General features: G+C 38.0%; 1 protein-coding gene and 1 pseudogene across 1 annotated transcript in view; one reads left to right on the top strand and one right to left on the bottom strand.

Annotated features, from left to right (window-relative positions):
• The window catches only part of MET (MET proto-oncogene, receptor tyrosine kinase), a 116739-nt gene that overhangs the window by 60512 nt on the left and 29783 nt on the right, over window positions 1-26444 (bottom strand). The window contains exon 4 of the mRNA XM_050785128.1: window positions 2871-3062. Coding sequence (XP_050641085.1) covers window positions 2871-3062 — 192 coding nt within the window. The remainder of the gene's footprint in view (window positions 1-2870; window positions 3063-26444) is intronic.
• Window positions 3525-3575, top strand: LOC126951815 (uncharacterized; annotated as a pseudogene).

A 26444-nucleotide genomic window follows, 5' to 3' on the forward strand; every position in this document is an offset into this window, starting at 1 on the left:
TTACTTCAAAGCATCCCAAGAGAGTGATCATGCAAATAAAAATTGTTTTTAAATCTTCATCTACATTGACATGGCTCTACAGATATTGAGACTTAAATATATGGATGCATCAGTATTTTCAGATATAGCTGCACCTGTACAAGATAAGTTACGTATCATTAAACGTTAGGAACATGTCAAAAATGTCTTCTTTGCCATACACAAAATATTGTTAGCTAAACAATATAATTCTTTCTAATCAAATAACCACTGTGAAATACCTGATTCACTTTGCACCCAACAGCTGGGGCTGTAGCTTGTGTTCCCAGCCAGAGCTGAACATAAGCACAATAGGAAAGACAGAAACAGCTGCAAACTCTTGGGAGAAAAAAATCTGCAAAGCAACTTTGCCATTAGGCTTCAGGGTAGGAAGGAAGTAAAATCATTTTTCTGTTCCTTTTTGTGCAGGGCAGCTGTCTTTGGGGAAAAAAAAATGTCCATTCTATTTTGTAACAGAAACTTCATCGTATTTACTAAAACACGAGCTGTGGAAACTTAGACCTAGCCATAGATTTAGCACTGTGGCGCAGTCAAAACATTTACAGAACTTTGTAGGAAGTCACTGCTCTGACAGATTAAAGTGGGAGGTCGCCATATCCGTGCTCCACTCCTGACTCCTCCCCCACTATTATTTACTGTAAATATCTGGACTTCAGTGATGTTGATTGTTTGATCCTTCAAATGCTTTAGGTTTCTTTATAAAATATAATGGAATGAAATTCTGTTAGGCAAGCGTCAGAGAAACAGATCCTCTGTGGTTTCGAATAGCCCTTTGTTCATATGTACTATTATTATCAGGTAAATATGTTTATCTTTCCTACTAAAATTTAATTTCTTAAAGGTAGGTTCTGTGTCACTGTTTCCTTTGCTTCATTCATTTGTCTAGTAAAGCAAAGTTAGGTAGTTCTTGATACTTATTTGATAAATTAAAAGCCACTTTTAAAAAATCAGTGATACCAGTACTTTTTATAAAATAAGCATTTATTTTTACCTTTCGTTTTGGGTGCATAGCTAATGGGCAAAATATAGTTTATTTTATACAAAGGCTGGCAGACAAGAATAAAACATTTGCTACAGCGTTTCTATAACGAGACTGACGCGTGACACATCCTTTGGGCGATGGACTCTGTCACGCAGCAGAATTCACTCAGTTAATAAAGCAACATATTTAAATAAGGAATTTTATCACAACTTTAGAATGTGGAAATAGGCCAGGGAACTTTTGATGTTAAAAAAACATCAGAGCTAAAGTAATCATAAAAAGCTTATTCATACAAAACCGGATTGGCGAGGTAATGGACGATTTTGAAAAAAAAAAAGCAGTAATAAAGATAAAAGGGGGCAAATCAACATAACGAACACATTAGGAAATCAATAGATGCCAGCTTCTCCAGTCTGTCTTTGCAGTTTTGCAATTTTATAGAATGCCATTGATGTAAATTAAAAACATGTATAAACACAGAACAATACTACACATTTTACACATAATAGATGTGACCATATTTCAAATACATGAGAGCCCATGTCTCTGTGGGAGGGGCGGGGCATCCCTCCTTCAGGTTTGAGAAGTTAAGGATAGAATTAAATGGTCAAGATAGATGAGTTGGGTAAATAAGCACAGTGGAATGGACAGAAGAAAGAGGGGGAGAAAAGGTGTAGTTCACTGTGAAGCAACAGAAGGGAGATTACTATTTGAATAATTAGATAACAGGACCTGTCTGATTAGTTTTGGGCTAGGAAGGTTCTATTTACGTGGTTTTTGACCTTGAAAAAATTCCACCATGCCATTAGTACAAGAAAAACATAGCTTACACGTGTTAAAATATGACAATGATCAATATCCAGGCTGCTATAAAGAGAGTGGTAATTAAAACAATGTTTTGTAGAAGAATACACACATAGGATGTATAGATAGGCAAGTTATAGGAAAAGCTTATCATTCTCTGTTGATTTACTGGAGGTTATTGTCTGATGGGGGTATTAATTACATCAGACAATTATGAAATGAGCATCTCCCTTTAAAAGATATTTCTAGTATTCATAGAAGTTCAAGATTTCCATAGATGCTACTGTCATTCTTCCCTCATCAAGAATCTACTAACAACTCATGTTGAAAGCACCAATAACTACAAAACAGTAAAAACTAATCCAACAAGAGAGTATTTTAGTTTCTGCAAAGTGCTATGGTTCTTGTATCTAGGAAACACAGTAAGTTGAAATGGAAACTTTTGTTGTATGGAAACACTGTTGCTATCCATTAAAACCATTTCTTAATAAAATCTGGATGTTTTTTGTAGTTGAACTTATTTGCGTCCAACCCTATCATTTTACAGAATCAGGAGATCTTGAGTTACAATGGAATTTTGATGATAATGTTGTCCCTTCCTAACTCCTGCCAATATTTCTCAATGATGTGAATGTTTCTTCTCATGGAGATGCGTGGTTCACACAATAGCTCTCCTTTGATCTGTAGCTTCCCTTGAAATAAAAAAAAAATTGCCCAGAAGTGCTTTAATTGTTTCATTTTATTTTCCAATCATGTGACAGAAATTATGAATGGGGAAAAAAAAAAAAACAACACCCCACAGCATTCCGGATGAGAAAATTAAAGCAACCAGATTCAAACTGAAAGCTTCAAGAACTCAACAAAAAGAGACAACACATTTAACAGAAAGTGGACCAGGCTTCACTGTTTGGCTTTCAGTCTGTGTTCCAGTTTCTACTATGATTTGGACTTTACAGTATTGCAAATACCTTACTACAAAAACAAAAGCAAATTAATTGCATAATACCAGGTAGAACAGGCACAGCTACTCTCAGAAAGCACTTACCTGCATGAAGCGACCCTCTGATGTCCCAAGATTAGCGATGGTGAGGTCTCCTTTCACGAAGGTGGATATAGATGTTAAGAGGACTTCGCTGAATTGACCCATGAATAAGTCAACGCGCTGCAAAGCTGTGGTAAACTCTGCTCGATATTCATCACGGCGCGCTTCACAGCCTGATGAATTTCTCAGAAGTGTCTGGAATAAAATATGGTCATAGAGTTAATGTGAGTCCAGACGTGAACAAGCTGGAAAGAAACCTTTCAGTGTGTCTTTTCAGAGCTTGGAGGAGAATGGCAAGGATAATCATGCAAATAGACCAACAGCCACAGATAGGCATAAATATTTCTAGTGACCCAACGGCTCCAATTTCACAAGACATTATAGACTCTAAAACCTTACTATCACAATTCACACCATGGTTCAAGATGTGCATGCCTAAAGATGGAACTTAGCTACTGCTATTATAAGAGAAACAAAACTTTTAAATGTCTGAGCCCTTGACGCAAAGGTAATGCTTCTAGCAGGCAAGTCTGATGAGATGAATTTCAACTGGAATATAAAGCAGAGAGAACTAAAAAAATAGTACTTACCTTACAGAGCTTGTGTAACTATTAAACAAGCTAGTTTACGTAAATCTCTCACAACAGTTCCCAGCATGAGTGTTACATTTCTTTTATAATTTGTCTAGCAGATTTTCTGGAAGACCTCCCATGCAATAAAAACAAAACAAACAAAGAGCCCAGCACTTGTAGATAACATCACTTCAGTATCTCCATTCACATGTCTTGGAGACCTCAGATTCAACAACACGCCCATCGCCCATTATAGAAACCACAATCTTCCCCTTGCCTGATCTTAGGATACTACACACCTCAGTGAATGGCTCTACCATTCCTCCAGGTGCACAAGTCAGAAATCTAAGTGTCATCCCCAATTCCTCCCTCTCCCTCTGTCCCCATATATAGTCCATCACCAATTCCCAACAATTTCATTTTTAAATGCCTGCTAGACCCATCCAGTCACCTCCATTGTGCCCCTCCTCCCAATTTTCATCCTAGCCACTCCACTCCTTCCTGGACTACTACAGTGGCTTCCTAACTAGACAAACCACATCCACTGTTACCCTTGCCAGGATGATCTGTTCTTCACACTGCAGCAGGATTTTCTTTTTCAAACACAAATCTGACCATCTCCCTCTCTATTTAAAACATTCATGCTTCCCCATTGCTCTTAGGACAAAGAACAACATTTTTAACATGGCCTGTATGGCTCCCTTCCCATCATCCGGCCCCTGCCCAACTTCTCCAGATCTGTGTTCTTAGTGCTCCAGTGAGCAGGCCTTCTTTCAGCTCTCCAAATATGTCACGTGTTCTTCCATTAAGGACCTCTGCAGATGCTATTTCCCTGCTTGAAATGCTCCTTCCACTTCCATTCACCTTATTAACTCCTACATCTCCTTCAGATCTTAGCTTATCACCATTTCTTCAGGAGGCCTGCCCTGACCCCACTATCTAGGTCAAATGCTTCTAGTATAGCGTCTCATAATACCGTCTACCTGGGCACCATAGCATAGCTGTAACATAGTTACAAGCTGCAACTTAACATTTGCTTGTGTGATTTACAAGATAATGTGAAACCTCTCCCAAGCAGCTCTCTGCGAGCAGGGACCCTACTCGTTCACCATGGTATTGCTAGTAGTTGATTAAATATCATGCATAGTAGATGTTTAGTAAATACTAACTGAATGAATGAACAAGTTAATTAATTATAAGTAGATGGGGGATGAGTATAGAGATATAAAACTATATTATTAAAGCTTTTTTTTTTTTTTCAGAAATTGGGGAAGTTAAAAGAGTTTATAAGGGACAAATGGGAGTATTTGGCTCTTGACTGTCCTGAGGAGATAGCTTGGAATTGGCAAATCTGGGGTAGATGATGGGAACAGGAGAAGGTATTAAGGAAAATGATGTATACCTTGGAAGAAAAGGAGAGTAAATTTCATTACATCTTTGTATGTAACTATACGTCCAGGAAAATCATTAGGAAGTAAGAAATTCTCTATTATTGTTCTATATGATAATAATCACAAAATGATCAAAGTATATTTCAAATCATTTTACTGTTTAAGAACAAACAAACAGAAGTTTCTGTATAGTGACCTTATTCCTTAAGGTCAAATGTCTGCCACATGCAATGCAGAGTTTTTACATCTACTGACTTTTTATGATTAAAAACCACCTAAAATGCTCTATTTTATATATCAACAACTGTTTCTTCACTTTCAGTGGCAATAAATTAGCAAATAGAATCTTAGAGATGCTAAACCCACTGACTCTTGTAATTAATAAAAATGTTTTAGGTCTAGACATTTGCTTTGATGTATTAGTAAGTGCTATTTCCCTGTTTAATTGGAAGCATTTCTTCACTAAAGTACTATGGATTACTCTGAGGAGTAGCAGATAACTGAGATGTACCAGTAATTTGATAGCAACCGATTAATTGATAATTAAGTTTCTATTGGTGATCAGTCATCCATTTTGCAGAGATAGCCGGAGCTCAGGGAATCTCCTTAAAGGAGCAAAGACCAATTTTAAATCTAAGCCATTTGAACTATTCCATTATAGAGGTGGTAGCTCTTCAAGGTCAGATTTTTGTGGTTGTCTTGTTTCTTCTTTTGTTAGTGTTTCTTCATCTCTAAGTCTAGGTGACATCCTGGGAACTTCAAAGCCTCAAACTTGATCTGGTGTGTGGCACTGCCAGAGATATAATGGATCCACTGGGATATAAAAACAATTTGGTGGGTGTGAATGAGAGTCTTTGACCATAAACTAGCCACCTTCTATCAACAAGAGCACAGGAATTGTCTTATCATCTTTTAGTCCGAAGGCCCTGTATTATGCCTAGCACACAGTAGGCATTTAATGACAGCTGCTGAAAAATTAGTGCATCTGCAAAGTCACCAGAGACAAAGCCCATTTGCCTATTCAGTTTGCTTTGTGGTTGGTCTTGCTGAATGGGGCCAGCAGAAGAATGAAGAGGAGATGACCACTAAGGGTCTCCTCAGAGAATCTGCAAGCTTGCAGGAACTCACTGATCTTTTGTAAATGGAGGGAGAGCAATACAACCAGAACTTTAGCCTCTGTGCACCTGTTTGCACACATGTAAGACACAAATGTAGAACTCTGTATTAGGGTTAATGTAATATTTATATTGCACACTTCAAGTCTTCTCCTTCAGGACAGGAATTAGTGGGCTCTCTAAATAGTATCTCCTCAACAACTAATAGGATTAAATTATGTCTCTATTGCCCTACCCACCAAATAAAATTTGTAAATATAGAGACATTGCACAATGTTGGAATAGGATCTGCAGAACCTCTTGATCTTGTCTTATTTAGTGCTAAAAAATAAACACAATAGGTTCAAGAGGCATTCAAATTTCATAAGCCAGGGGACTCCAACCTTTTTCTTTTTCATTTTCTCCATAGCTGAGATCTGCAGAAGAGGTGTTGAGACACTAGCTTCTAGGAAAAAGTAACACTCCAGCATTCCCTGCAGGAGAGGTGCTCCTTGTCTCTTCCTGTGGAGAATCCTGATAAACTCAATGATTGATATCAAGGCATCAGGGACTGGCTTACAGAGCTGCACCCTGCCTTTGAGCTCTAACAGTAGGACTTCAACTAACAGGGAAGGCTTGGATTAAGCTTTCAGTATCTCAGATATAAAGCCTTGTGCAAATATGAGTAAATCTCAGTCTGATTCACTATGTCCCTTAAAGATAATCAGCAAATATGTTTGCTGCTCATTTGTGTGGAAAAGATGGGGTTGCTTCATCTCAGCACTGTACACACAGTGCCTGGATGTGGCATTTAGGGTGGGACTGGGGCCTAGCTGGAAGAACAACTACACATTTGCTGCCGGGGTCTCCTTGCTACCTGTGCTTCCCTCAAAGCCAGGTGTTCTCATGTCTTAGGGTAAAACTGAGCATCGCTGGCAGAAAGCAGTTCTTTGGGACAATAGCTGCTTTGGGGAACTGCAGAAGAGTCTAAAAAGCAGGTTTCACACCAGCACCAGGAGGGAACCAGCCTGACTCTCTCCCATGGTAACAAAGGGAGGAAAAAGGAAGGAAGGAAGGAAGGGAGGGAGGAAATCAAACTTTTTCCTGCACCCAGAATGTGCCAGGCACTGAGGTGGGCATTTTCATGTACAATAAGACCCACAGCAGCCCTGTGAGGCTTTATCACACTTAGTTTCAAGGAGGAGGAGACTCAGAAAGCCGAAGGCTCAGTCACAGTGCCCAGTTCCCATTGGAGCAGGCATCAGAAAACAGCTCTCTCTGATGTTCAAACTCCTGAATTTCTTTTGCTTCTGCCTACTATTCTGGGGAATGTTCTGAGGATTGCACAATTACAAAAATGGAAAGGGCTTTCGAGATCATCTCATTTAAGTCCCTGATTTTCAGGCTGAAATTAATCTTTATTTTCTGGATAACACCAGAGATAACCACTAGCATTCTGTACTAATCAGCTTGGCTCTCAAACCTAGCTCTCCTTGTTACCTATTTTGGTTATGAACATACCGTGCTTGCATTTAGGTAACTCTGAAATTTCAGTCATCACCACCTCCTCTTTCTCTGGCATTTTCTATATCTAACCAGTCACTAAGTCCTGCTCAGCTCCGTCCACAGTGCTGCTTCTGGGCAGCCCTTCCAGCCACACCTGCACTCTTGGCCCAGCCTAGGTGCTTCCTCACTGGCCTTCTGATCTCCTATCTCTTCTGCCTCGAAGCAGTCTCAGGCTGTCATTCCCTTCTTCAAAGCTTCAGTTGCTTCCCAAAAGCCTGCAGGAAAAGTCCAAGCTCCTTAGTATAGCTTTCAAATCTGCCTTGATGTATCTTTTTAGCCTTTTCTCCATTAAGGTGTAAGGCAAGGCGACCATCTAGGACTTCCAATGAATGTCAGAGTGGCTATCCCGAGTCAAGACCCTCCCATTTACTGGGTCCTTGCACTGCTTTGGCAGCGGTGCTCCACTTTCCACAGTCACCGACACCCATTCCTTGCTCAGGTGAACCTGAGGTGAACCAGCTCTTTTCTAAAATCTCTCTTTACGAGTTCATTTGAATGAGAGAGGTACATGTGCTTTATTGGCTGGGAAAGGGAAATAGTGACAAAGAATAAGGTGGACACTATAAAGCTGCAGGAAGATACTATAAAGCTTGAGATCTCTGAGACAAGAAGGAAACCCCATGCATCCAATAAAGAATATTCTCTGGGCACACACATGTGTAGCGCAACTACAGGCAAAGGAAAGACAAACACACGACTTACAATTGTTATTTACCCACTTTTCCAGGAGGGGGAGGAATATTGCTAGGATGGCATATTCAGGGGACTTCACAGGTAATATTTCCTTTTTGAGCCTGGTGGTAGAGATATGAGTATTTGTATTATATTATATTATATTATATTATATTCACACACAACACATATGTATATGCATGTGTATGTACATATAGTGTGTGTGTGCATATATATAGTTATGTGTTGCATAATGACATTTCAATCAATGATAGACTGAATATATTATGGTGGTCCCGTAAGACTCTATTTTTTTGTTTAAGTTTTTTTTGAGAGACAGGGTCTCCCTCTGTCGCCTACGCTGGAGCTCAGTGATGTGATCATAGTTCACTGTGACCTCAAACTCCAGGGCTCAAATAATTCTCCCACCTTAGCCTCCCAAAGTGCTGGGATTACAGGCATGAGCTACCACACCCTGCTAATAATATCATATTTGTAATGTGCCTTTTCTAGTCTATAAATATGTATACTAGTACATCTATAGATATATTTATACATTTATATCTATAAATATATACTAGTATATTTAAAGATATATTTGTATATTTATAAAGACATACGTATATCTTTAGATATATTTAGATACACAAATACTTAGCATTGTGTTACAATTGCCTACAGTATTCAGCAGAGTAACATGCTGCACAGGTTTGTGACCTAGGAGCAAAAGGCCACACCATACAGTCTAGGTGTGTAGTAGGCTATATCACCTAGGGTTGTATAAGCACACTCTATGATGTTCGTTGTATAAGCACACTCTATGATGTTCGCACAATGACAAAATTGCCTATTCACGCATTTCTCAGAATGTAAGCAATGCATGACTGTACATATATATAAAAATTATATCATAAGAAAAATCAATTTTAAAACAATGAATAAATGGAAAATGAGGATGTGGAGAGACCCTATTAAGAATTTTCCCCACCCCAACTTCTTGATGTCCTAAGCAGTTGTGAAACATTCTCATGGCTTTGCTGAGCTCACAATTATAATGTTACATAACATTTGCAGAGTAGATTATGGTTTTCAAAGTACATTATCTCATTTGCTCCTCTGAACAAGTCTGTGACTTGGGTTTGTTATGATCATCATAATTTTACAGATGAAGAAACTAAGATTCAGAGAGTTGAGTCAATAAATATCAGAGTTTGAATCCTAGTTGTTGATTTTGAATCCTATATTCCTTACACTACATCATACTTCCTATGTATAGGCTCCTATGGTATTTCTGAGTTGGGATGCCAAAGAGCCTGGTCTAAAAGAAGAATGAGCATGTCCATGGGCCAGGGCTCGTTCTAACCCACAGAGGCATTGATGAGTAGCATGACCTTAGCATTTGTTCCTAGTGTTTACAGTGTGTTAGACACAGTTCTAAGCATTTTACAAATATTAATTCATGGAATCTAAGAACAAGAAGCCTAGAAGGAAACGGAGGCACTGAGTGTTCACATTCCCTTCAATGCAGGGCTAGGACTAAGCCTAGGCTATCTGGCTCCAGGGTCTTCACCTCCAATCTAGCACATTTTCTGCCTGTAAAGGGAGGGGTTGAGCTCTTCCAGCTCTATGGGGTGGCTTCCAAAAGCTTCGCTTGCTAATTTTTTTTTTTTATTCCAAGGAGTGAAAAAAACCTGTTATCAGTCTGCTGTCAGAACACATCATTGCTTGGGATGTTTAGGTGACCAAATGAGTAAACAATCACGGTCCTCCAATCACTACAGGTTGCCCAAAAATTTAAATACATTCTGGATTTTATAGGAAAGTTTTAAAAAGCATTGAGCATTTTAAGGCTTATTCACTTCTAAAATAATTATACGTCTCTGAGAAACAACAGTAAACAACGTGTTTTATTTTTATTTATTTTTTAAAAAATTTTTATTTATTTACTTATTTTGAGATGGAGTCTTGCTCTGTTGCCCAGGCTGGAGTGCAGTGGCGCAATCTCAGCTCACTGCAACCTCTGCCTCCTGGGTTCAAGCAATTCTCTGCCTCAGCCTCCTGAGTAGCTGAGATTACAGGTGCCCACCACCACACCCAGATAACTTTTTTGTATTTTTAGTAGAGACAGGGTTTCACCATCTTGGCCAGGTTGGTCTTGAACTCCCGACCTTGTGATCCACCTGTCCCGGCCTCCCAAAGTGCTGCGATTATAGGCGTGAGCCACCACGCCTGGCCTCCTGTTTTATGTTTTTTTAAACTTGTTGCAAACTTGCTTCCTTAACCCAAAGTCTTATATACTGTCATATAGTTAAAGAATAGGAATTCCTCTACAATTTGTAAGCCTTGATGTGACATGTCAATTAATCTAGTCTTTCTTTACCTTTCTATGAATATTTGCCGGATTTTTTTTTTACCTGACTCAGTCATACAGCTTTTTTTATAAGAAGAAAATTGAAGTGCTATATATCTCAATATATTTGATTCAAAATGTTTCCCCAATTAACATTATGATGTATGCAGTGAATATGCAATTATATTTAATTCAGTGTGATTAAGAATGTGATATATTTAAAATAGTGATTCATTTAATTGATCTATAGGACAGATTTAGCTCATCTATAGATAATTTAAATCAGTCTTGCAGACAAAATTTCAAAAAATGTACTATCTTATAAAATCTTTGCCAGTTCCTTTATATCACCTTTCTCTCCTCTTTGACCATGACTAAATTAACAGAAGCATTTGAATATATACTTTATTCATAATCATTCTTTGTACAAATTCTAGCTAGATATAGTAATGGTTTTCTGGGAAATATATATTTCGAAATAGAAAGTCCCTCTTTGTCTAGAGCTTTTCATACGGTTGACTGAAAACTTAATTGCTTTAATTTCAGGAATTCTTATTTCCCTAAATTTCACTCATGTGTTTTTTTATGAAGTAGAACTGGGAGAGAGGACAGCGTGGAACTGACTGCACGCAGGGAGGCACAGAGCTTTCAATTCCAGGGTCTGGCTCTGTTTCTTATAGACATATTTTAACTCTTTACAGTCTGTACTCAGATGTCCGTTGACACTGAACCCAGAATTCTCTGTAAAATACAGAACAGTCAGCTCTCTGGCAGAGCAAGTCCTTCTCTTTGGGGTCCTTAATGCATGGCCAGACTGTTAGGGTGCCATGGTAAAATCCTAAGAATCTGAGCAAGTTGTTTTGTGCTATGAAGAGGACTCCGTCTGATGTGCTCAAGCACAGTGGAAAAGAAAGAGGCTTCCGCAATACTTCTGTTTCCACTAACTCCCCTTGAGTAAGTAATCCTGCCTTATGGCTTCAATAGCCATGGCCTGGAAGTCCTAGCAAGGGAGCAAAGCTGGGGGGCAGAGTTAAAGAGGCTTCAATTTCTTTCTGTCCTAGCCAGAGAGGGCATGCTCTGCGGTTGTGTGTGCAGCCAGACAGCCGTGAGCACAGCATAAGCAGGCATCTGTCCAGCCAGCCACAGGCTGAGCATTGGTGATTCACAAGGTGATGGAAGCTACTGTGGCTCTGCCCTCACAGCCTCGTGGTGATGACCTAACTCTACACACCCACCCTGTGGCCTTCTCTTCCGAGGACCAGCCCTGTCTCCGCAACTGCCTTCAAGCTATGTTTGAATATGCCATCGATGATGTTCAAAGTCATCACTTTTCTCTCCAAACTGATTTCCTCTTTCAGCTTCCTATTTCTCAATGCATCAATAGCTACCCTCTCTGTAAGTTTGAGATCTGAACCATCTTTGAGTCTTTCCTTTATTCTTTTCTTTCTTTCTTTCCTTCCTTCCCTCCTTCCTTCCTTCCTTCTCTTTTTCTTTCTTTCTTTCTTTCTTTCTTTCTTTCTTTCTTTCTTTCTTTCTTTCTTTCTTTCTTTCTTTCTTTCTTTCTTTCTTTCTTCTCTTTCTTTCTTTTTCTTTCTCTTCTCCCCTCCCTCCCTCCCTCCCTCCCTCCCTTCCTTCCTTCCTTCCTTCCTTCCTTCCTTCCTTCCTTCCTTCCTTCCTTCCTTCCTTCCTTCCTTCCTTCCTTCCTTCTTTCCTTCTCTTTCTCTCTCTCTCCTTCTTTCTTTCTTGCTTGCTTGCTTGCTTGAAAGGCTGTGGTGCTGTCACGCAGGCTGCTGTACAGTGTCACAATCTTGGCTCGCTGCAACCTCTTCCCTCCTGTGCTCAAGAGATCCTCCCTCCTCAGCCTCCAGAGTAGCTGGGGATACAGGCATGTACCACAACACCTGGCTAATTTTTGTATTTCTTTGTAGAGATGGGATTTTGCCATGTTGCCCAGGCTGGTCTTGAACTCATGGGCTCTAGCAATCCTTCAACCTCGACCTCCCAAAGTGTTGGGATTACAGGCATGAGCCAACATGCCTGGCTGATTCTTATACACTCTTCTATTGAATTAAAGGAAATCACCTACATGGCCTCCTACAGTCTGATTCCTTTGATTTTAGAATCTTCTTCCTTAAGCCCACTTCTACAACTTTTTGGCGTAATGCTCCCTAAATACCTTCTCAGCATGTCCTGTGACAACCATGCTAACCTAGCGGAGAACTTGGGTCAGGAGTGGCCCTGCCTTTCCTGGCTGTGCAGCTTTAGGATTCCTAGATCTCTAAACCTCAGTTCTTCACTTGTAAAGTGGGAAAACACATATCTATATAACAGATTTGTTTTGAGGCTTAAATGAAATGAATCCAGTGCCAGAAACATATTCAATGGTCACTTCATGTAGAAGACCTACAGTAGACTGATTAATGTCTTCCCAAAATTCATGTCCACCTGGAAAGTCAGATTGTGACCTTATTTGGAAATAGGCTGTTTGATATGTAATTAGTTAAGGATCTTGAGATGAAATCATTCTGGATTTAGTGTGTGCCCTGAGTTCAATGACTGTTGTCCTTATAAGAAGAGGGGACACAGAGAGACATGGTGGACTGCCACGTAAAGACGGAGGCAGAGATTGGAGTAAAGCTGCCACAACCTAAGATGCCTGGGACACCAGAATTGCAAGAGGCAAGGAAGGAGTCCTCCCTAGAGCCTCCAGAGGGAGCATGGCCCTGGCTGATGCCTTGATTTCCGACATCTGGCCTCCGGAACCATGTGACGATAAATTTCTGTTGTTTTCAGCCACCCAGTTTGTGGTAATTTGTTATGGGAGCTCTGGAAAATGAATACAATAACATATCATGTGACAAGCTGTTCTAGGTGCTGAAGGATATGGCAGCAAATAAAAAAGACACAAATCCCTGCCTTGTGCAACTAAACAGTTATTATTATCACTATTGTTGGTCTAGTGAGTCCTCATAATGCCTATGAAGACAAAATCCAGTTGTTTAGATCAATGAGCCTCAATTTCGTCATCTGTAAAATGTAAACACTCATACCTACTGAAGAGAATTACTTAAGTTCATAAGTAAGGTCATCCATGACTCTCCAAAATTTGTGGATCTGCTATCTGCCCACTATTATTTTACATTATTCTCTAATGCAGGGGTTGGCACATGTTTTTTGAGAAAGGGCTAGATAGAAAATATGCTAGTCTTTGAGGGCCATAGGGTCCCTGTGGCCTATATGTGTCTGTGTGTGTGTGTGCACGCGTGCGCGTGCGTGTGTGTGCGTGTATGTGAGTGTTTAACTGTATAAAAAGGGAAAAAAGTGCAAACAAAATAAGTTTTCACTTGTTGAGTATATAAAAGCAGGCTATTGTTTGTCAATCCTGGCAAATGCTTCTACCTTGGGTCCAACCTCTACATAGGGAGGCAAAAGATTGACACATACAATAGCTAACTGATGCAAAGTATAAGAACTCAGCTGATAGTTACATTCTGAAAACATGGTACTGGCAGTAAATCTGCTAAGACTAGGAAAATAATAAGATCCGTGTGGGCTTAAACAGCTGGAGAAGGCTCATGGTAGAGGTCGAAGTTGAGCCAGTTCTTAATGGAAGCTGGATTAGTAAAGAGAAGAGAGAGAGAAATACTTGAAGCAGAATATATTTTATGTATATGTGTGTATGGGTTTATATACATATGTGTACAAATGCATTTAAATATAAATGAAATAAATAAATCCTTTTTTCTTGAAGTACCACCACAATTCAAAATAATCAATTCTACAATGATATGGACTTTGGAATTCTAAGTGTTAAAACGTTTGCTTCTTTATCATCATTTCCTAAGGTGAATCAGATCTGAAGCAGACTGTGTCCATGTGTTTTCGGTTAGCAGCCTTCATACTGCACTTCAATCATAGCCAGGAGTGACAGAGTGATTCATAAAGAAAATTGTTCCAAGCTAGGAAGGTTTTAATGCTTAGTGCAAAGAGGTTTTCTGCGTTCCTCTACTTAGTTGACAGAAACCAAATTTCAGTGCACTTACTCATAGAAGTATAAGAGCTTTTCAAAAGACACAACACCAATTACCCTGCGCTAACAAATAAAACAGAAGTAGTTCTTCCTGGAGGTGATAAGAGCCATGGTCTGTTTATGTGCCTAACAGTGTCACACTCAATAGAAACAGGTTGGTAAATGTCTTCACGGAGGGCCAGGAGAGATGAATGATGGATGTAACAAGAATCCTTCAATTGTGCCGCAATATATCGTTCAAGCCCACGAATATTCTAGCCTGCCATTAATCCGACTGTCATGACCTCTTATCCCTCCTTTCCCTCTTGCCACCGTGGAGTGAGATTCTTTACTTATCTGCTCCCCTTGTTTCTGATAGGACCTGTTGATCAGAAACATCCATCTGTGGGCTCCCCTTCCCAGTGGACAAGGTCCCTGCCAGAGGCCCTTACTCAGTTCTCACTGCGTCCACACCAAGGCCAAGCTCAGGAAAGCTTCTGTCTGTACCAAACACGTACTTGGTGCCTTTGAAGGTTGCCACTGGGATTACCATACTGTGGCCACAGGAAGGATGGTGTTGATAAAGACCTTTATACCCTTAACTTCTTTTCCTTAACCCATATACCATTTTCAACTTGAAATCATAGATTGGTGGCCGATAGTGAAAATCTGTGGATTTCAAATGAAAGCTTCAAGGGTTATCTCTACTGGTGTCACTGCTCAAGCCACTCCCACTAAAGCATTGCGTAAAGTTCCTCTTACAGATCACCCGCTCAAAGGGTGAGTGCTGTTGAAAGGCTTGAGAAAACCTTATGAGAGCAGAGAAAGTATTCTCTCTTTCTCCTCTTAATGACTTTAATTCTGAGTTCCAAATTTCGATTACAAAGCTCTGGAATTCCTATCTATTCACCCTCCCTATCTTGATCTTTCCTTTTCCTTTCATTTTTCTCCTTCTTTGTTCTTTGATCAATCTTCATTGCAGACTGGTGAATGGAGCAGGGTGTGTGTCGGGGGGAGGGCAGGGGCTTAGGTAATAGTTAGTGAAACTCCCCAGTTTTTCTTCAGTGCTAATTTAACTCTTGAAAACTCCTCAATTCTATAAATTAGTGTTTAGGGATTTAGGGGAGAGACCGAAAAACTGTTTTATCTAAATAATTATTTTTATGAACAGCATTCTATTTATAGTAATATATTTTACATACAGGACTCTGTCATACTTCTTTGCTCATCTGATAAATGTATATATTGTTCAAGCTATTATTTTAGGAGCTGGGACTGGGGAGATAAATGCCATAGTTCATCCCCTCAGGGGGCTAATGATGGAACTGTTGGACACATTACCACGGAGTGTGGTAAGAGACACGGTAGAAATAAGCAGAGCGCTACTAGTGTGCTCAGGAAAGGCAACAAATCCTGAATATGGGGGGCAGGGGATGAGGTGAAGGCTAGGGAAAATGTCCTGGGGAAGGAAATGCTGGCGTGGAAGTTTTAAAGAATAGGGAAAAAGTGTTAACCTGACAAAATGAGTGTTAAAAGGAATCTGAAGCAGACCGCGCTACACGTGTTAAGGCAGGGTTGTGAGGGAGGCTGATGGATTCTGGGAACTACAAGAATGACAGGTTGCGGGTAGGACAGGGTGGCAGTGCTGTGCTTGAACCATCTCATAACAGTTCACAAAGCCAAGTGTGCACATCTCTTCCTCATTGTTGTTCTGTGACTAATGCTGTTTCAGTGGTACCTTGAAACTGGCTCAGTGGGATATTTACACCATAGAAATTGGCAAATGCTACAAATTAGGGGCTTCTGCTGCCCCTACCCCCTGAGTTTAACATTTACCAGCACATCACTGGGCGTGAAGGAGGACCAAGAAATAGTCAGGGCCAAGGACAGAAACTCCTTAAATATCATATTATTATCCCTCAGATTATCATCAGATATACAAATAGGTTTGCTCTTAACAAAGATTACTTACTCCAACAGCGCTTTGGATACAAATAGATTGGGTGGATATGAGGAGGAGCCATTAAGGTCTAGTTTTATCTTATTGGCATCATTTTCAATACACTAAACAAAAAAAAAAAAAACCTGTCTGGAAAGATAATATACAATTTTCTCTTTCTGCTTTGTAGAGAGAAGAAAAGAAGTAAAGATTTTTAAACTTTATATTTACTATGAATGAAACCAGGCTTTATTTTGAAGAAGGAATACAAGACTCAATTAGAGTACGCTAATGAAGAAGTCTCAGATAGGGTAAATGATTCCTTGGAAATATTAAATTTCTTGATTAAATAGATGTTGTTAGTTGTCCCCAAAACAGCAGCTGGATAGAGTGCTTAAGAAACTCTTAAATGAAGCTGGAACACAAGAATGAGAAAGTCAACATGGGTTAATGACTGAGCAAGGTTGTATAAACTATTACTTAATCCCAATTGAGGGTTTTTGAGCCACTGGGGAACTGGGTTCAGATTGATAGACAAGAATAAGGTTAGCAGGAAACACAGCATTAAACAAACAACAGTTCAGTTTAATTTGTGATTTACCCACACTTCAGAGTACAAAAGGAAAGCTTTGCTGATAGCAAGAAAGGTAAAATGAAGCCATGCCAATGTCGTTATTAAAATAATTGGCCAGCCATCCACTGGAACAGAGATTTTATTTATACATTGGCAGTGAAAATAGAAAAAGTGACTGTTTCTTAACTAGTTCTTGAACTACCAGCGTACAGGGTATTAACTAAGGTGCTGGGAGTTTTAACAGCTGGTTCTAAGAGCCAAGTGCATACAGGGGAAGCTTTCATATCTAAAGATCACATAAATACTTAATTAATATTTACTTACAAAAATTTAGGTGTTTACTTTCCAAATATTTCATAATCTTTCTTTTTTCATGAGTTCATCTGCATTCAATTGGATTGTTATCTCATCACCAGGGTTATAAGACATCAAATAGCATAGAGTTAACACCATGGTTACCCTAGATTTCACAATAATTTGGAGTGTTTTTTTAAATAAGAAAACTTTCTTTTGTTAGGTGTGGTGAAGTGCTGGTGTACATTTTTTTCTGTGATTTGTAACTGTGCCACAAATAGTGAACTCCAAAATTTCAATACCGAGGTCAACTTGTTTTTCTGTGCAGAATCTACTAAAAAGAAATGGAATAGGAGCAATTATGCTACCTACTCAGCCTAAAAAATGTAATTGCTACTCACGTCTCATGATTTTTCATAAGCATTTGGTTTTAAAAAGAATCTAGACAGAAAATCTCAGAATTAGTCACAATTTACCATACTATAGTATTACTTTTCAAAGCAGGCCTCTTTGTATATAAAGCGGGTCCTCTTTGTACATGTCAATAATCTCTGCTTTGACCTTTTGAAATTAATTACAAGTTTTACCTACTTTGTTAAACTGCTACTTATATATTACAAATCATTTTTCAAACACAGACTAATATCCTTAATATCGGGCCAGTAACAGAACTGATCTTGTGTTTTGCATGCCCAACTCTACTTGAGTCAGTACCTTTCCTATAACAGTTCTGAAAGTGAGAGTGAGTTTAGTTGAGAGTAAGAAACATTGCTCATATTTTTCCACATTGGCTCCAGATAAACCCAATGTAATTGGTGTTTTTCACATTAGAAATACTTCTCAATTACTCTTACTAATACATTTATTCATTCTTGTGTACCATGATGTTGGAGCCACAAATAAGTTTACATTTAACAAATCATCAGTTAGATTATGCCCTATTAGAAATTCCTCTTCTTTATTCATTTAATTCAGTTCCTTAAGCCCCAGGATCACCTAATTTGACCTCATATTCATCTCTATTATTGTACTTTAGAACATTTCCAGAGTCTTGGACCTTCTCATATTATTGAATACATGAAGAAAAATAGTCTCACTTTCCTATTATTTTTCCTGAGGTTGTGTGTAACCCCTATACACAGTGTACTCTTGTAAACAGTTTTTTACACTCAAGATTCTGGTCGCCTTACGGGAAAATAAATAGTCCTCTGCCTGTAATTACAGCCTTCAGGAAGGGGCAAGCCGGTGACCTCTCTGACTTGTAGGCACAGGAATAAGCCCTGAAGCCTCCTATTCCCTTGGAAAAAACCCCTTCTTTCTTGGCCAAGCAAAAATATAAAAAATGAACACAAAGAAAGGTGAATGTTTCTTTTGATGCCTCACACATCTTTTTACACCTGCATTTCAAATCTTCCTGGTCTGTAGAGATGACTAAAACGATACTGCATATGATTCAGTCACACTTCAGCAATTCAGATGGTCTCTGTTTATTGTGTGAACACATAGATTTCTTTTGAGAATCCAAGTTTTTATATCAAATAAAATCAACACTATTGTTTATGATTTGCAAAGCATATGCTTAGGTACAAAGAAGCATGACAAAGTGCCTGCCCTACAAGACACAAACTTATTTAGATATTTGCATGATTAAATATATATAGATGAACAGCATTAAAATGAAAGAGAAAGGCAAAATGTCTCTGTAGGTAAAGATGAAGGCATTGCCTGTAAACCGGAACAATATAAAGACGGCACTGACTGGAGAGCACTCATTTGTACTTTCATAGGTGCTCATGATATCCTTGTGAGCACTTGTCTCTCCTTTGGCCCTCCATGCACATGATTCTCATGAGAAGGAAATGGTCTAAAAATGGATGCAATTGTGCAGAGTACAGTGCACAGAGGCAGAAAGACAATGTGACTTGGGATCACTTCAGCATCACATTCCCTTGAGTTCTATTAACGTTTGTAATTTTGATAGTTTCAAAAGTGCTTATTTCGTGTGTTCTCAGATTCTTATGTTTCTCTTGGTCATAAAACTTATTGGTAATAGGGCAATCCCTTCCTCCCCCAAGAAGAACATGTTCTTCTGACAAATAGGGTACCAAGTGTTGGCCATAGAAGGAAGAAGAGGGAAACAAGGAAGAAACAACTTGGCTTATGTAAGAAATAGTGATTTTCAAAGAAGCTGATTAAGGTGACAGGCCAGGAAAGGCAGTGACTGTGAGCATGATTTAAAGTATATTCTTAGCTTCCAGTAATCTACATATTATTTTCTTCATATGAAGAAGAACCACATAATAAAAAGTAACTTAATTCATTTAGAAATCAAAAGAATGTTTAAACACATTTACAGTTGTTTATTTTAAGGCAGGAAATGTTTTAAGAAGTTACATTCTCCAGCATCATACTACTTCTTGCGATGTTATTCTAAGTGTAAGATAGTATGCACTCATGACCGCAAACCACTTAAGAAAGCTGATTGAAGGTAGCAGCTTGTAGTTAAGATGTAAAGCTTGCGAAACAAGTAATGACTATTAGTTTATATATTTGCACATGTACTAAAGACATATTGCTTTCTTTTCTAAAGTTTTAATCTTCATGTAAAAGTTAGCTCTCACCTCCTCAGGACAGCCTTTTGTGACTCAACTACCAAATTTAGATATTCCCTCTCATTTGCATTCACAGATGTTTATTTCCCTCACAGCATATTTCATAAATTATCAAGATGTATTTGTTCATTGGTGTGACTGAATGTTTACTGTTATCTTCACTAGTCTATCTGCTTGTTGAAGACAGGTACAGTCTAGCTCATTCTCCACTGTAATACTATCAGGTTTAGAGACTAAATAAATATCTGTTGAATTTCTGGTTGAATCTTGGTTACATGAATTAATCCTTTCCTCTGTCTCCTGCTGAAAACAATGATTACAAGGTTTTGGCCCTTTTATGCACTAAATAAAATGGTTAGGCTTCTAGCACTTGTCTTAAACTAATAAGATAAAAGAACAAGCAGGTAATGTAATTAGCTTAAGATAAATGGAAAATATTGCACAGTTTATTGTCAAGATATTTTTTAGAGATATTCGTTTTCGCTATTGACTGCTACTGCATTAGTGCTTGTAATCTTCTTAGTGCATTAGCACTAAACACTATTGATTCACTCAAAGCTAACAGACCAATTTAATCTGTGCATTTTCCCCATTTCCTGAGCATGACTTCACCTATAGTTTGGTTAGTAGACTGGTTGCTAGATGCAAGTGTTAATCGGACATTTTAAATTTAAAGCATTGTTAGAAAATTTAATATCATACAAATTTACTTTTTGGATACACAGACACAAATTCTAGCTAATCATGAATAACTGTATGTTTTGAGATGATGATTCAGCAAACTTAATTTTTATAAAATCAGCCCTAGAAGAGAATGGTTTGCAAATCAAAACTAACCTTAATTCACTCCTTTTACCTGGGGCACGATTTGAAGTATCATCTACCATTTTAATGTCCTCTGACTGATGAACATTTTGGTGATTTACCCAAAAAAGACAAATGAAGTCACACTTTCCTCTGAATTCACAATTTTTTTTTGCTTGTGTTATAGTTATACTGTTCATAAATCATTTTTCCCCATTTGTGATCACCAAGAATGGTTAAAACAAAGCTTTAGTCTAAATTAGCATACAATTGCTAGACATTTTTCGTTCCTCTTGTGGGGAGACTGGAAAATATTTTTGAAGTATATATGGGTAGCTACACTTTGTCTGCTCCAACATTAGCCTAGGTCTAGGGTGAGGTGCAGTAAGCTGCTTCCCAACGCAGAGTAAGGCTTTTAGAATAGGAAGTCAACATGGCTCAGCAAGTAATTCACATGCAAATGAACCTGCCTGGAACATTTTAGTTGGAAAAAAAGATGTAATTAGCAGACTGGAATGTATCCAGGATCCTAGATTCGGTTACCACATACACTATTTAAAAAAAAAAAATTAAGGGAAGGAGTTTTAATGACTTCAGGAGTAGCTGAGCCCTTGGTTTCATTTTCCTGGTAACGAGCACTTTACAGTCCTCCCTGGACGCTGGAGATGTGACTTAGGGCACATATCTGGGCTCTGAATCATTGTGAACTCCGTGTGCCCACTGAATCAGTATCTGTGCCAACCCATGAATAAGCAGTGGCAGAAATTCCTGGAGGGTCTTCTATCCAAATTCTGACAGGTCCTCATTTTTCTTATTAGACTGAGGAGATAAGAACATAGGGTGGGATGGCCACTGATAAGGCAGAAGTCTGAAGTAAGGATGTAATACCCAAAATGTGAAACAGTATTCAGAGTAAAAAATCCATTATTACTCAAGGAGGTTCATATCCTTATCAATGCAGCATCCCACATGCTTCCAGAAATCTCTAATCATGTTTATGTCAATGAAAATATCATGTATCAGAGTTGTGAATTCAAAGTTTTTAATTAACATTTGGACTTTACAAAAATCAACTTCAAGATTTATTTCATTTTGTACAAACCCCTTCCTGTTTGCGACACCAGTTTTATCAGGTGAATCTCCGTGTAGAAATCAACTACCTAAATAAGACATAGGTTATAATGCCACCTGTTTGAAAGGACATTAAGAAGAATGTCAAATTAATTTAAAATGCATGTGGCATAGTTAACGCTTCATTCCCCACACAAGTGAGAGATATTATCAATCATATCATGAATTAATATAACCCATGGTAAAACCTACCCACAGTTTTGGTTACAGTTTCAGCATTGTGTTCTCTTGCTATTAGGTTATAAAAACATCATGCATTTGCTTTTTCATCTTTTCTGGGGTAGAAAGGCCTGTGAATGAGCCACGTAATGGTTTAAAGAGTGGTAGCAAGAGGAAGGGAAAAAGCAAAAGGAATTAGTGGTTCATTTTGTAACATGTTTTCTAACACCCCCAGGGTGTGCCCAGTGATCTTAGGGGGCATTACAAAATTCTGGAAAGAAACTAATTTTAAATTTCTTTTAATAAAATAATGCAATATGCCACTTTTCGTGGAATGAGTAGCATGGATAATTAAAATAAAGAAGTTAGGAAGCAGTGACTGCCTGAGCCTAGGAGAGGATGAAGTAGTGTCTAGAGAAGAAAAATAAATGAAGTGTAAAATTAATGACCTTTTACTTACGTTTTTTAAAAAGTACATGGAATCTTTATACCTCAAGGATTTTCTTTCTTGCAAGATTTTGCTTTCATAGCTATTACATTTGACATATGGCCAAGATATTTAATATTTAGGTTTGGAAGACTGTCTAATATTAAGAATGAAGAATCCCTAACAACATTTTTCATATTGGATAACATTTTCTCATTTTTGAACACAATAAGTAAAAAACTCTATAATCTGACTTCACATTTTTCATCCCTAATACAAAATACATTCTCTTGAGAGTGCTAGATTGTTTAAATAAGGCATGCCAAACCGGTATAATTACAGGGATGTTATTTGTAACATTGACTCCACATTCACAGTTCAAGTGGTGTGGGAGATTATAGATATATGGCCTATAAAAGTTATAAATCTTTGTTTATTTTATTAAATATTATGAGACATGCCCTGAGGATGACAGATCAATAACGGTCCTTGTGGTTTCCTGATGGAAGGCTGCAATTATTTTCTTCCATTACAACTTAAATGTAACTCAATTTTACTCATCTATCATCTTTATAATCATACTAAAGAAACATCACTGTATGTTTATTTTTCTGCCTATTCCTATTATTCCTTGTTTGCATCTTGTTTTAATTTTTGTCCTCCTTTAAAGCTGTTCTAATCACTTCGCTTTCTTCCTTTGATGGCTCTGAGTAGTGACTCTTTAACTTTGGCATTCTGTGAAACGGAGATGGAAAATTACTACCTTAAGTTTCCTTTATTTGGGGAAGCAGTTGGCTACTCTTTGAATTTGAGTATAAATGATGTTTAAAAACAAGGAAGCCCAATACAAACAACCTATGAGGTTCACTTTTTCTAAAACTGCATTATCTGCAAATTCTTGAATGCAAGATATGACAAAGTACATAAGAGTAATATCTTATGTCATGCATACTTAGGATTGAAAGTGAGAGGAAGGAGAACAAATTATACCTTCGAACTTGACTATAGTAAAGTTTTGATTCAATTGTCTTTCTCCCCATCCTCTGCCCCCTCAAACTACCACTGCTCCTCACCCCATCTTTTTTTTGGAACTATTAAATCTTAAGAATAACATAACACAAATTAAGCATTATGGAGGCAGGTAACTCATAACAGAGAGGGAAGTGAAAGACCCTTGTAAACAATAGAACCAGAAAGTGCCTCTTCCAGAAAATAATCCAATCATTTGAATTTGCCTTTCTTTACGCAAGTAATCCTTACAATAATAGCTGCTATTTATTTTGTGCCAAGGACCAAGTTGGGACCTTTTACAGATATTATTAATATACCTGTCCACACAATAGTCCTGCATGCAAGATGATGGGTTCAGAGTTTAAATAATGCTCTCATGGCCATCCAGGTAGAAAATGGTGGAGTTCGGATTTGAACCCATATCTCTGACTTCAGTCTCTTTCCATTAGTCCATGCTGTCTCCCAAAGGGCTAAATTTATAGTCATCTTATTGTGCCACGTACGTCATATATATTATCCCAAATTTTCACAAAACCCTGTGAGGTACATATTGTTATCTGCATGTTACCAATGAGACTCAGCCTCCAAGAAGTTAGGTAATGCGGCAGAAGTCACATGGCTGGTATGCAGTAAACCAGGACTTCCACCCAGGTGTGTCTGGCACCAAAGGCTTTTCCCCTTCACTTGATCCAACTTTGATCTTTAAGGTCGTCAGGATGTTGGTGAAAATATTTGCTACAAGTCTTTCAAATGCTTACCTATAGAGCAAAACTTTGATAATAGAACTGCAAGAAAAGCAGTCTTGTGTATTAACTGTATTTTCTGAAAGGTGAGCGCTATTTCAAGAACCCTTTTCTAATTTCAACTTTGATTAAATTTTTTTCCAGAATATACTATTTCACTTGTTTTAATAAATATTCTATAACTTAGGGAACAGGACCTTTGCTGATTTGGGGATTTAAAAAATTCTCTTATTCTGTATCGATTCTCATTTGTAGGAGATTGGGCCAATGTGTACTGATTCTCGTTTTTTTCCTGAAATTGTCACATTAATCAATCCCTTATAGGTAAGAGACTGTTAGAGATTCCACAGTCTTAAAATTAAATTCCACTTAATTTTAAGCAAGTTAATGAAATTTTTGCTACTGCTTATCCTCAAATAGAGATGAAGGTTTTTTCTCCCTACATATGGGTCTTTACAAAGGTTCCATTCATATTATGGGACAATTTTCTCAATTATTTTATTTTGAATAATAATGTGCTATTTAGGGAATATGCATTAGCCTAAAACAACTTCAATCAATACTAATTTAGGATGCTTACAGAGGTTGATTGATGAATGGGTAAAGGAGAAGGTAAAGATACTTAAACAGATTTAGTAATTATTTGTGGGTGTATAATCTCACAGTACTCAATGTTGGAAGTCACTGTAAACAAATTCTTTAGAAACACTTTCAAAAGCAACATAAGAAACAGACACATTGTGAGGATCAAGAATATATTCTTATAGAACAACTGATACAGTCAACAACATTGGTATTCTATAAGTGGGCACTTGTGGCTTGGGATAAGTTTCCAGAAACAGCATCATATGTGGAGACAAAGAGTTCTGAAGCACAAATAGCTTATGGGTGAAGATGATGAGCACTGGGAATTATCAGATGACTCAGAGGGCTTTTGTGATGTCATCAATATGAGAAGATGCATGTGAAGAGTCTGCATAGACATATTTCATGAAATGTGAGACCGGAAAAAGCAACATAATATGTGATCCTAAATAAGCAAGTCAGGCCTGGTACACCTGCCGGACCCCTAAAATGTAAAAGGCCCTTCCCTGGAACTCCCATTATCCGATCTTGTGATAGAAACACTATTTGCACATGGAGGAGAGCTCAAGGAGTGCCAGGAAATCCCTCTTTCAGCAATGTGTCAACACTGAGGACTGGGCAGAAGCATAAGCGGAAAGTTACAGCTGCAGCTTTCTTAACCTTGTCCGCAAGAGTCCCTTTATAAATGTATTAGAGATGTTAATAACAAAACTACAATATGTGTGTCTTTTCACCAAACTTGATGCCAAAGTAAAAACTCAGTTCCAAGAAATTATTAAAAGGGTCACCTGATTTCTGGCCAAGTAAATCTGCCAAGACAAAATGGAGTCATCTTATTGCTTGAGAATCCTGCTAAACAGCTTTGATCTTGTAATCATTTTGTTTTTTTTGTGTGTGATGAATGACTCTAGGTGCCTTCATTTTGGCATTAAGCTAGGAAATGATTATATGCTCATTATTGGAACAATCTGAGGTCTGGATGGGTTATACGAAGAGAGAGAATATGTGTAGTCTCAGTCTCAGAAGAAGTTTGATCTTTGTAACCAGAGAAGATAAACAGGCAAATAAATAGAGGAGGTTTGAAGGTATTTGTCTATGGAATTTGGCCAGTGTAAAAGTTGGCTTCCTTTGTAAGAAGACTATGTTGGCAAGTTCCATCTTGTTTCCCGCAAGAATTTTTGTGATGGGAGTGATAATGGTTTCAGGTGTGGCTAGTGCATTTTGGGAATTTTTCCTGGGCAATAAAACTGACCTGAATTTCATTGGATAATCCCATCTCTTTGTGTCCCTTAAAACACTAAAAAAGTCAAAGGGGTAGGATAAAATGCAGATATGTTTTGAGAATTTCTAGAATTGATAAGTATTTTTACATCTAAGGATTGAAATGTACAAAATTTAAAAAATGAGATATCAATATACCTTTATGAATTCTCTTTTTAATTTTCTTCTTGCCTTACCCCTCTTTTTAATTTTTAACAAAGAAAGATTTAAATAGCAAATTCATGTGCTCTAGGAGCCCTGGAGGAATTCCTAATAGACTCTTTTAAAACTTGTGTCTCAGAATGAACTTACTGGGTGCAGAAAAATATCTTCTCTGTAATGTTATTAACATTATATTTTTATTTCCTAATCCCAGGTTTCTGA

Source organism: Macaca thibetana, chromosome 3, assembly GCF_024542745.1.
Source record: "Macaca thibetana thibetana isolate TM-01 chromosome 3, ASM2454274v1, whole genome shotgun sequence".
Classification (NCBI taxonomy): Eukaryota; Metazoa; Chordata; class Mammalia; order Primates; family Cercopithecidae; genus Macaca; species Macaca thibetana.